Source organism: Etheostoma spectabile, chromosome 23 (genome assembly GCF_008692095.1).
Source record: "Etheostoma spectabile isolate EspeVRDwgs_2016 chromosome 23, UIUC_Espe_1.0, whole genome shotgun sequence".
Classification (NCBI taxonomy): Eukaryota; Metazoa; Chordata; class Actinopteri; order Perciformes; family Percidae; genus Etheostoma; species Etheostoma spectabile.
Window position 1 is genome coordinate 15476466 of NC_045755.1, and position 12215 is coordinate 15488680.

The 12215-nt window shown below is 40.2% G+C and overlaps 1 protein-coding gene across 1 annotated transcript in view; it reads left to right on the forward strand.

Annotated features, from left to right (window-relative positions):
• The window catches only part of magi2a (membrane associated guanylate kinase, WW and PDZ domain containing 2a), a gene marked incomplete in the record, with an annotated part of 285654 nt that overhangs the window by 198832 nt on the left and 74607 nt on the right, over positions 1 to 12215 (forward strand). Inside the window, 3 exon segments of the mRNA XM_032505476.1 lie at positions 3146 to 3361; positions 6279 to 6489; positions 10277 to 10356. Of these exon segments, the coding sequence (XP_032361367.1) occupies positions 3146 to 3361; positions 6279 to 6489; positions 10277 to 10356 (507 nt within the window).

A 12215-nucleotide genomic window follows, 5' to 3' on the forward strand; every position in this document is an offset into this window, starting at 1 on the left:
ATATGTTGGATTCATGTTAAGACTTTTTAAATTTTTTGAAAAAGCTTTTAAAAATTAACAATATATGTAGGACCCCCTGCATTGTGCCTGAGGACTCCCTAGGGGGTCCCGGACCCCCTGTTGAAGATCACTGCCTTAAAGGCAACGGGTACCGATTCCAGCCCTAGGTAGCCGTCATATTAAACTTTTTTTCAACCTTTGTTGAATCTGTGTGTGCTGCAAGTCGATCGGAGTGCTGTTGGTTTGTGAACAGATATGTATCCATTATCAATTAGGCTCTTATGCTCAATGCAGAATGATGAGAAGGACGTTTACATCTAGGACCCTAGAAGCCCAAAATTACTTTCTATTTGGCTTCTCTTTGAAAAAAATAAACATCAAATTTCTTTTGATGATCATGGCACTTAATGTTTGCGAATGTGATTTTAATCATGCTTTGGAATTTCTTTTTTGTCTTTCCAAGAATCATTTTGGGGACTTGGTTAATTAAGACTTTGATTTCTCTTTCTCAGTTTTATCAGCATGTAAGTAATAGCCTAGACTGAAATCAGTGCGGCTGTCAGATGTCACAGCAGTTCCCCCACTTATTTTAACTTCAAAGTCCAGGTTTTTGTGGTGCTGGTAATAAAGTTCACACGTGGAGCACTAGGACTTATTCTTCTTTCTTCTCAGAGGCAGGTCTCCAGCTCGTTGAGGCTCCAGGATTTGTGTCTTTGGTTCGGGGGTTCTAATCCCGACAGTCGTCGTAATCTTTTTACAGCTCCTCTCCTCCATTTTTCATTGCAGCCTTCACGTTATCCAGAACGTGAACATGGTGTTTCATTTGGTCTTTACAACACAGAGGGAGCTTTTTATTTTTTTATTTCTCTGGCCATTTTCCTGTCCCCAAAAACTGTTTGCATTCAGAGTTTGAGATTGTCTCTAATGCTCAAACCCAGTGCATTAGAACCATTTTTTTCACTTGCATCGTCTTCTGATATTTGTCTTATATTTCTGCCTGGGTCACTTGAGTGAAGCTGAAGAGATAGCTACTGTACTATTGGCTAATCTAATATCAAACCTGGTGAGGACTACCGCAGACCTAATCTGTGGCTGATGTCCTCTGAGCTGATTCAGTGAACTTTCTTTCATGCTCTTGGGTTTAAAATTGCCACAGAAACGTGTAGTGTCTAATCTTTTAAAAGAAAACAGCATTTCTTAGACTTTAGCTCAACATGATATGACATCTCACTCAAGCATCAGCATCTCAAGCACAACACCTTGCTATTGTTGTGCGAAAACCTCCAAAATGTATAGTTTTCAGCAGGTAAAAATACAAGTCTGGCATTCAGCTCAGCAATATCTTTTACAGTTATTTCACTGCATTATGAAAGGTTTTACAAGCCTGAGAATCATGGACCATACCCAAGCCAGAGGGAAACCTAAAATAACCCTTTTATTTAAAGGGCCGGTTCACTCCTACATTTTTTTTGTCCTTATTTACACCCATGCAGATACACTTTTATTTGCTTCTGGATGTTTATGCTGCTAAGTTTTCCACTGCAAAGGATGTGGGTGGAAGTTTGTTTGTTCACATCAAAAGCTTTAAAAAATGGCATTTAAATAGCTCAGTATCCAGAAACATCTCACAGTTACTCATACTATAAGCCACATACTTAGCTGGCAGCTGTTTTGTTAGCATTTTCAACCTCTAGAAGAAAATAGTTAATAAAAAAAAAACTTTACAGTGACCCTTAAAATAAAACAAAAAGAAGTTATGTGGTATTAACAATGACTGATGGAGACTGTCGGAGGTCCGCTTTCGGCAGACAAACAAAACAAAGGATAGTAAAATGTAAAATCAATATAGAAGACTGAATGGATTGTTGAGTCAGAGCCAAGAAAAAAGAGGCGTGGCTCTGACCAGAGATTGAAACAGTGATTGTTTAGTCACATGCTAGGGAAGTTGGTGCATGGTCTGATAAATGATCAATGCTCAGGGGAAAACATGGACACAACAGTCAACCCCTAGAAATGGGTGAAATTAGTTCATGGCATCTGTGTTTTTCTTTGCAACGTGTTGCGTTGTGCAGATTATATTAGTTATAATATTGTAAGACGTGATGGTCTTAAGGCCCCCTGCTTGTGTGTTCATCATGCATCTGCTTGCTCCAACATGGAACAGCATGTCAAAGGCACAGAGCACCTCCTCCTCCCTGTGGCTGGTGCAGGGGTGTCACAACGCTCTTCTGACTTACCCCAACCCTACTGTTCCCACGTCTCTCATCCTTACTTTCTGAAATCTTCAGTCAATTTGCTAGGATTTTCCCATAGTCTCATTTCATTTACATTTTGTGCTTTGAATGTATTTTCATTGCTTTGTTTTCCTTTATTACAAATAATTGGAAATGCAGATTTTATTAAAACATAATTTATGTCCTTGTCCCTTTTGGGATTGTCAAATATATTGACTTGTTACAATTTAGAGAAAAGGATTCAAGATGATAAGAGTCTGCAGTCATGCTAACACGCTCACATTAACAATGCTGACATGCTGATGTTTAGCAGGTAATAGTTACCAGCTTCACAAACTTAGTCAACTGTGCCACATGCATGTTTAACATTAAAACATGATTTATAATTTCTGTAATTATTAGGCTATTTGAATAGCTTAGTATTCTATGCAAAAAAAGCATGTATATAGGCCAACCTACAACTTATTTGAAGGCCCAGTTTAATGCAACTTCATTTTATACAATAAATGTAGTAGGGGTTTACCTGCTCCATCTCTCTTTCAGTGAAGGGGTCCTTGGCTTATAAAAAACATTGAAGACCCCTGGTCTAGAGACCTTGATGATCTGTAGCAAGTCTCATGGCAATCTATCCAGTGGTTGACAGAATATTTCCCTGACAGTCAAAAATATCCACCTCATGGTGGCGTTTGGAAAAACGTCAGGGATTTACCAAAGTTATTAATATTCAAACGTCTGGGGACTGAGGATGTCTGGACTAAATGTCACAGCAATCCATCCAATAGTTGTTGAGCGTGGACCGGCCCACCAACAGAGATACATTTTTCATGCAGCATGCATGGCTAAATATAAAAGAGGTAACCATTATGCATACAAAATGACTCTAAATGTCTCACAACTCCACTCTGCTCCAGATAACTTTTACGGTACCCCGAAGCCTCCGGCCGAGCCCAGCACTCTGCTGCTAAATGTAACGGACCAGCTGCTGCCGGGCGCCAGACCCACCTCCGAGGGCAAGAGGAAGCGTAACAAGTCGGTCAGCAACATGGAAAAAGCCAGCATCGAGCCCCCTGAGGAGGAGGAGGAGGAGAGACCCGTCGTCAATGGCAACGGTGTAGCTGTCACCCCAGGTCAGCCCCAAACACAACCTCCACAGATACATAGGCAGAGGTCGCTTGAGCCCGGAGCCTTGTCATGACGGCTAGGTTTTTAGGTCATGCTCCCGGTCAGGCTGATGTGTATCAGCTCATAGCCTTTCACAGTCTTTCAGCCACAGACTCTACAGTGGTTGCCTAGCAACAGAGACGGTAACAGATTGCTTTTACATGCTTTTTTTGGGAAATGATTTCATGGCAGATTATCACTTTTAATTGGTTACACAAATATCTTTATGTGCAATGTATTGGCGTGATATGTTAGCTGTGAATTATAATTCACTCTCACAGTCAGTGATTACTTCTGCAGACCACACAGTTCATGATTAAAGCATTAGTGTCGTTGCTCTTCAGAATTTCATATCATTCATTAGGTATCATTAACAGGCACTGTCTCAGCCCAGACAGCTAGAAGGCATACACACATATTGCTCTCCAATTTAAAAAACTTGTTTTTTTGTGATTCAGCCCAGTCCAAACCACTGTTATCCTTTCTGTAAATCCTGAAAATGGGCAGATTTGACATTTAACATATCACGTAATGAGGCCAAACCTCTTGAGGTATAAATAGTAGAGAAAGACAGATATTTACTTAATAACAGCATTCTGAACAAGGTGCTGACTGACTTAAGCCGCCTATACAAGAGATAGGCAGCAAAAACGCCTTGTGCTGGCCATTGATTTCCTATGGGGAGAGAGGTGCCGCCAAACCATGCGCGGCGCTGCCTTTGGTGTTGCACACCGCTTGGTTTTGCAGCTTTGAGATGCGCTCAGTCTATGACAAATACCTGCACTGCGCTTGCTCTACGCCCTACCTAGCGGTGCACAGAGGGCAAATTGCATGTCGTGTGTAGGCGGCTCAAGACATATCAGAATGTTCCTTTTTATTGTGTGCAATGTGTAGACATCCAGATATGCACACACACTCAAACACACATGCACACGCTAACAGTACACACACACACACACACACACACACACACACAAACGCCTTGAATACATCCCGTGATCACATGAAAAGACCATCATAAAAGAGTCTTTTATAAGTTAGATTTTTGTGATTCCAAATCCAAAACCATGCTGTGGTCCTGTGACTTTCTAAGCTGGTTTATTAGCCTCAGGACAACCAGTTCTCTCACAGCAGTCAGAAGAGAACAAAAAGTCAAACTGATGGGGCATTGATCCCCAGGAAGTTTGTTAAAAGGATGAGATTTTGGTTTTCCAACACCAGGGAGCTCAAACAAGGTAGGGGTCTTAATTCGCAAGAGAAATACATACATGCAGATATTCCTCTAACATCCTGTATGGTAAATATGGAAATAAAACTTTATTTATATGGCATTTTTCTAAATGTTTACAAAGTGCTTAACATAAGAAAAAGAAGGAAAGAAAGAAAAAGAGACAATTAATTCATTTAAATGCATGAATTTAAGATAAAAAACAAGATATGAATAATTATAGCATAAAATGATAGGCGTAGACGTAACAACAATATAACTTTATATACAGTGTATGACGCCTTTTCTAATGTTTGCAAAGTGTTTTACAGGATAATAGAAAGGAAAGACAGAACACTAAATTAAATGCACAAAATCTGTTTAAAAACAAGATGTACCCTAAAAGTAAAAGTAGATAAAAGTTTAAAAAAACTAAACTGACAGAAAACTTTATATGCAGTTTCATTTGTGTTCATGAATTGCTTTACAGATCTTTTAATTGAGCTTTATTGAGTTACCTGTGTCATTTTTGTATTTTACCTTTCAAGTTCTGCCTTTAATTAAGTCTAGTTAGTTAATCTTAGTTAATCTCTAAATGTGTTTTAGTCTGTACTTTGTGTTACATTTCACAAGTATGAAAGTGCAATTCTAATAAAGATTAATTGATTGTATGAATCCTTTTTTTCTTAGAAATTACATAAAAACAAGAATTTCAGGGTTTAAAATCTTTAAAAAAAAGATTATGTAAGTTATGGAAATGCACAGCAAAAATTACATTATACACTGCCATTACTCATTATAATCATTACTCTTCAGACTTGATTTAGGGCTACTGGGGCTTCATATAAGGACCTAGGCTAGCACTCTGGTTCATAAAGGGTTACAATTATTATTAGTTGTTACCTACAGTACATTTACTCCAAATGAAGCAATAGACACTGAACTCACCCCAGTGAGCTGAGAGAAAACGCAGGAAACATTTATAACTGATTCCTATCGGCGGTGTTAAGATGCTCGATAACTTCAGGCTCTGGCTTGTGCAGTGAGCCATGTTGGATGTTAAAGAGGGCTGCTGCCGCTCAGCCCAAAGGGAGTTTTGTCTCTGTAGATGGACAGAGCGTGGGTTGACCAGGAGACCTGAGGGGGAATCAATAGAGATCACAGCAGGCTCTGTGATCTAAGCAGATAGCTACCTCGCTCTTTCCCTCCCATAGATTATCTCTCAATCCCCTGCTCCCATTTGTCCCCTCTCCACTTCCCTCCAGCAGCTCTCCTCTGGAAAGCACACACACACTTTCCATCTCTTTCTCTTTCTTCCATACACAATATTTCTCTCTCACGCTGCCATAACTCAAACTAGGGCATCAAAGCCAGCTTTTCTCGCAATCGCTATTGTCTCTTCCGCTTTAATCGTCTTTCTGTCTTGTTCATTCCCTCCCCTGGCTTCACCTCGTTCCCCTTTCTCCCCGTAGTCACCCCTCCTTCTCACCTTTTTCTAATCATTCTTTCCTTTTTATTTCTCTCTCCAGCCTAACCCCGGCTCTCAATCAGTTTCTTTTCCTGGCCTCCTACGTCTTCTTGTCCTCGCTTCACCTCACTTGTGTTTCACTCTCCTCATCCCCCTCTCCTCCGCAATAATGTCGTGGCTGACTCATGCTGCCCTCTTGTCACCTCAGAGTCGAGCGAACATGAGGACAAGAGTACAGACGCTTCGGGGGACATTGCCCCGCAGGGTATCCTGGCGGAGGCCCCACCTGAGGCGCCTAAAGACGACGGACAGTCCCCAAAAATGACACTACCCAAACCAGATGAGAACGACGAGCTAGGGCCCCTGCCAGACAACTGGGAGATGGCATACACCGAGAAAGGAGAGGTCTACTTCATAGAGTAAGTGCCAGAAATATCATACCGTGTATCGCTGAATGAAACCTGAATACACAGGTGTTCATAAGTCATTGCAGAAATATTTTTGGAAACACAAACTCACCAGATGGTTGGCAATCTTCTTACCGACTTCTCAAGCAGTATTTATGGATTTTTATAGCCACTTGGAGGTAGCACAACAAGCTGTAAACGCAACGATGACATATTATCATCTTGATATGGCAAAGGTGTTAGCAAACAGTTGCCTGTTTACACATCCAGTAGACACGGAGCAACATTAGCATTCATTTGAAGTTGTGTTATTTTTTCCCAATATTCACTCTCCTTTTAACTCTGTACTTGATCTCCATTATCTCTGTATTTACTATGTGGCTGTTTTGCTACTAAATGCTCCATTATGTTCACCTTGTCTGCCCGCCAGTTGGTGCTAGGCAGGTAGAGCTTTTGTTGCTGCATCTGGAAAATGATGCAGTGAGCGTGAACCAAAACAATACATTTTTAGGCCTTAAAATCAAAACAGTCATCCAAAATCATTCAAAATACTTGTTTAAGCTGAGGTAAACTGCAGAGTTGGGTTCTTTACTAAGAACGACCCCTTTAATTTGATCCATCAACATTTGTCAATGTACAAATACTGATTAGTGCAGTTTTAAAGTAGAAAAACATGTTAGTCTTCTGGTGGTGCATAGTAACAAAAACAAAAGTAAACGTTATAGTCTATATATGCACAAGCATAAAAAAAATAGCCATTCGATCGTTTTAGAACAACCTCGCTTATGTGCAGTCCGAAGAGGCATGTTCCAGCCTTTAGAGGTCGCAAGATGAGTTTGTATTTTCATTCTTCTGCAACAAAATTAAATTGAGCCTGAGTTACTAGGTCTAGGTACCATCTAAATTTACTTCTGTTTATTCCCTTGTGTGCACACACACACACACACACAGACCATAATTGATGCTTGGTGTTTAATGAGATTAAGAGGTCCCTAGAAATACCTTGCTACACACAACTCTGTTATACAAGCTCTAAAGTTTAATTCATTGGAGTTAGTACAGCTGCAGTACAAACTGTGGAGGTAAGTCTTTGTTAGAGAATAATGGAGTTTTTAATAATGGAGTGTATGTTTGTGGTGATAGAGTGAAGGAATTGAATGCTCATGGATGTAGACATTGGTACATTGGTGTAGTATAACAAATATTTCCAGTCATTAAGCCAAATTTCTCCACAGCATTTACGGAATACCAGCACTCTTGATCAGCAAAACCAGACAGAGATAGCGGTGACGATTGAAATCCAGCCAGGCACATGTTGCCTCCTCATGTCTACTTGCCACAGAGGCAGACTTTTAATTCCCTCCACTGCAAACGAGACGGCTCACCATATGTCTCCTCCCCTTAACAGACAAACCTCATGCTCCCACACCCACAAAGCACATTACACAGCTAATGCAGTTAGCCCACTGACTTTCTAGCTTCAGTTTTTGTTTTAGTTTTTTTGTGTCTGGGCGTATGTGATGCCGTGCCAAAGTGATAGCAGCCTCCAAGAGGATGCTTGCCTTTGATTGGCCTACATTCAACATCAATTCATTTACCTACAGCATTTGAAGTGAGGTGGCTGAGGAGAGGAAGGGAGCGAAGGAAGGAGATGGAGGTGAAATAAAAACATAATTCTACTATAAATAGTAATACCTAGATATTAGAAGAAAGGAAGGAAGAGGAAGGAAAAGATTGAAATGCATTTGGAAAAGAATCAAAAACGCTGAGCAAAACGGACTTTACCTTTTACCTTGAAGTGCACTTTATTTGGCTCTGTATTTGGCGTGGGCCTTAGTCTCCCACTTTTATCTATGTTTAGGGATGGCAATATCCATCTGTTGGTCACACACACACACAGATATCTGGGGTCCAGATATTTCAATCTGGACCCCAGATATATAATTAATATATGAATAACTTTTCCTGTATCTGCAAAACCGATCAAATATTTTTGTTGACATTTTTGTTTTTGAAAATGTCTCGACCAATATCGGATGGATTGCCATGTACTTTGGTCCAGTCCTTCATGTTTTTCCCACTAGATTAATTGGAATAACTTTGGCAATCCTTCAACTTTTCTTCAATCCAATTCATGGGTTTGTGACATTCATGACATTTAAGAAATTCCCCTCAGCCTCAGTTATACTTTGTTTAGTCCTAATTTGCAAACATTAGCATGTTAACACAGTTAACTAATCATTATGCGTGGCAAACATCATACTTGCTTAACATTAGCATGATATCATTGTCATTATAAAAGCATGTTAGCATGCTAAAGTTAGCATTTAGCACAATGCACAACTGTGCGTAAGTCAAGCCTCACAGAGATGCTAGCATGGCTCTTAGTGTTTTTATTCTTTATACTTTTATTTTATTTTTTATATGAATTATTCTTAAAGCTGCACTAATCAATATTTTGATATTAACACTGAATAATTGACAATGTAATGTGAAAGGTGTCACTCAGTAACAAACTACAGAGTGTCATTATTGAATCATAGAGACAAGGGGAAGTTAAGGCCTATGTGTGTGGTTAACTCATGTGCCAAATGCAGTAATGGATCGGGACAGAGTCTGATAACTTGTTTAGACAACATAAGGAATGAGACGGGATCCGGTAGACTTTCTCTCAGTAGACCTTGCAGGACAGGATTTATTTGGGGGGTAGTCACGTGATCAGGACATGTCGGGGGTATTTTTGTGGGCTCGGGATGGGATGGGAGCGATTGATTCCCATGTCACCCTCTACTTTGTTGCAGCTAAAGAGCCAAATATTTTCCCGAGCGGTAAAGTCAGTAAAGATGTTCTGAGTAAAGTCTAGACTCTCATTCGTCAGGTGGACAGAAACACAACTGAATACATGATAATATTTCTCCATGTCTACTGGATGTGTAAAACTCAAAACAGATGTTGTGTTTTCAGATTGGTAATCTGCATCCAACTGGCCAAAACATGATTAATGCAGCTTTAACATCTGTATAGATTTATATTATATACACATTTTATTTACATTTTCTACAGAGCTTTTATATTTGTTTGTTTTTACAATACAGTGTTTTTCTTGTCATTGGTGCATTCTCATGATCTGTGTCTTTAATGTCTAACTGCTAACACAATTACCTTTGGGAAATAAGTTCAAGTTGATAGTCCTGAAAAGAACAAAGATTCAATGAAGCCTCTTTTTGTCCTTCATCTTCTCACCTCAGTTTTTAACTGTAGGCCCTCTGTGTACACCTTCCCTGCCCTCGTTCTTCCCATTGACATGACGAGAGGCCATTACGGCTCCAGAGCTTCAGACGAGCTGTGGAGATGCGTCAAGTTTGCAATGGCACATCATATCTGATTTAGATCCTGCTCTCTGCCCGAGGCTCTGAACAAATCTGCCAAACCCACAGCTGTTCCCCTCCATCACTCCCCTAGCCACCCCTCAATCTTTTTTTGCCCTTTCTCTCTCTCACCCCCCTCTGCCTGCTAATGAGAGACAGTAAGCAAATTAAAAGTATTGATTGCCATTTTGTTAAACTAAAGCTTTTTTCCCCTCCCGTCTCTCTTGTCACCCTTTTTAGAGGCAGGCACACAAGGGAGTCTCATATTTCCTCTCTGAAATGATTCTCTTGCCGAATTAAGAATCCACCAACCTCCTTCTCTCTTTCTGCCAAGTCTCCACTCTCTCGCCATCTATCACACTCCCTCTCACTCTCTCTCTCTCTCTCTCTCTCTCTCTCTCTCTCTCTCTCTCTCTGTCGTCTCTTCACAGCCACAATACCAAGACAACATCGTGGCTGGACCCGAGGCTAGCCAAGAAGGCAAAGCCGCCCGAGGAATGCAAAGAGGATGGTGAGTACCTTATCTTCTATTTTTCCTTTCCTTAATGATTTTTTTCCTCCTCATGTTCATACATTTTTTATGTATTTTTGAACAATGTTTTTATTAATTTTTCATTGCAGTTACAATCTGAAACTATGTGCGTACATTTCTATTACACAACCTCCTCACACAAGATTTAAACCTTGCCTGTTGTTCTGACGAGATGCATAGTGAGATGGTTTCATACGAGACTTCAGTTCATTGGAGGAACATTTGATGATTATTGTGTGTGTAGGATTTTTATTTATTTTATACAGTATGGTGGAAATGTTGGTGTGCATGTGTGTGTGTTTGCGTGTCAACACCGGTCGCTGGGAATAGGAAGCCCTGTGATGTGTGAGTTTAAAGCCCAGGTCCAGAGAGACTGGAGGTTACAAAGACTTCTTTATTCTCAACTGAGAGAGATGTGGAGTGTCCTTCACCCACCCACACACATAACAAACACACACCAAAAGGAAAGGAGAAGGATGAATGTCAATTCAGCAGGTTTATAGACAAACATGCGTATATATAAATATACACAAGTGTATCATCCATCTCCTTCCCATCACCCTAACTCCCTACTTTCCCGTTTGTCTTTTCTTGATGTGTGAGATCGAGAGGAGATTTTTCACCTGAGTTATAGACAGGGAGGTAGTGGAGCCGACTGGAAGAACTGGGTCTTAGAGATGGACAGAACAAAAATGAGAAATTCTTTTTTTGGATTGCGTGTCTGTGTCTTTTGGTGTATATTCATGGCAGGAGGCTGGTGGTGTTTGTGTGCATGTTCCTGGTAAACATGGAACCACAAGGATAGAGTTTCTCTAAAAATATATTTGGCACTCAGACATGCAGACTGAGGGACAAGTCACTCTTTGCGTTTGCTATAACTTGCATAATGTGCCAAGTGTGTGGAAACATAGGACAGTGGACTGCAACTAATTATTGTTTTTATTATCAATTAATCTGAAGCTACTATTTTTTATTTTTATTTGTTGTTTAGTTCCCAGACCTAAAGGTTACGCCATCCAACTCCTTATTTAGTCTAACCAAAAGTCTTGAAAAAAAACTTCAAAAGATTTCATTTCCATTGATATAAAACAAAGGTAATCACCGTGGGTTAACTTTGTTCTATATCAATGGACTATTGGATAATCCAACTACTGGATGATTGCCATGAAATTTGGTACACACCTTCATGTTCCCAACGAGTAATAACAAGTAATAAGCATGGTCCAAAAACCTGCTATAACAATTACATTCCCATTAGCCTCAGTTGTAATTTGTGTGTTCATTAGCTAACGTTAGCATGGTAACACGCGAAACTAAGGCGGTAAATATGGTAAATCCCATACCTGCTCAATAAGCACTGCTCGACATCAGCACATATCTCAAATGTACATTTCGTACAGTCTCACAAAGGCCAGCATGACTGTATACTCTTAGCCTTATTGTATGACAAATGATGTTAATCAAAATGTAAATGAACTGACTAATCATTGTTGAATTCTAGAAAGTACTCGGCAACAGGAAAGTATGTCAGTGTCTAAACAACTGTACTTTACAAGACAGCACACTTAACAATATCTGAATCACTATTGGAATGCCTGTAGACGGTTGCTACCTTGAGCAGGATAGTCTCGCTTTGCCAGACCTTCCTCCACAGCCCTGCACAGAAGGGTCTGGCTAGTCCACACAGCATTCTGGGAGAAAAACGTGCCCCTGCAAAAATAGTCTCAGGACAGAACTTGTTTTGGTGAAACATGTACAGTATGTTCAGAGGTCGCTTTAGTCGTGCAACATAAATCTCAGATTGGACAAATAGCTAGCTGTCTGGATTTACCCTTCAG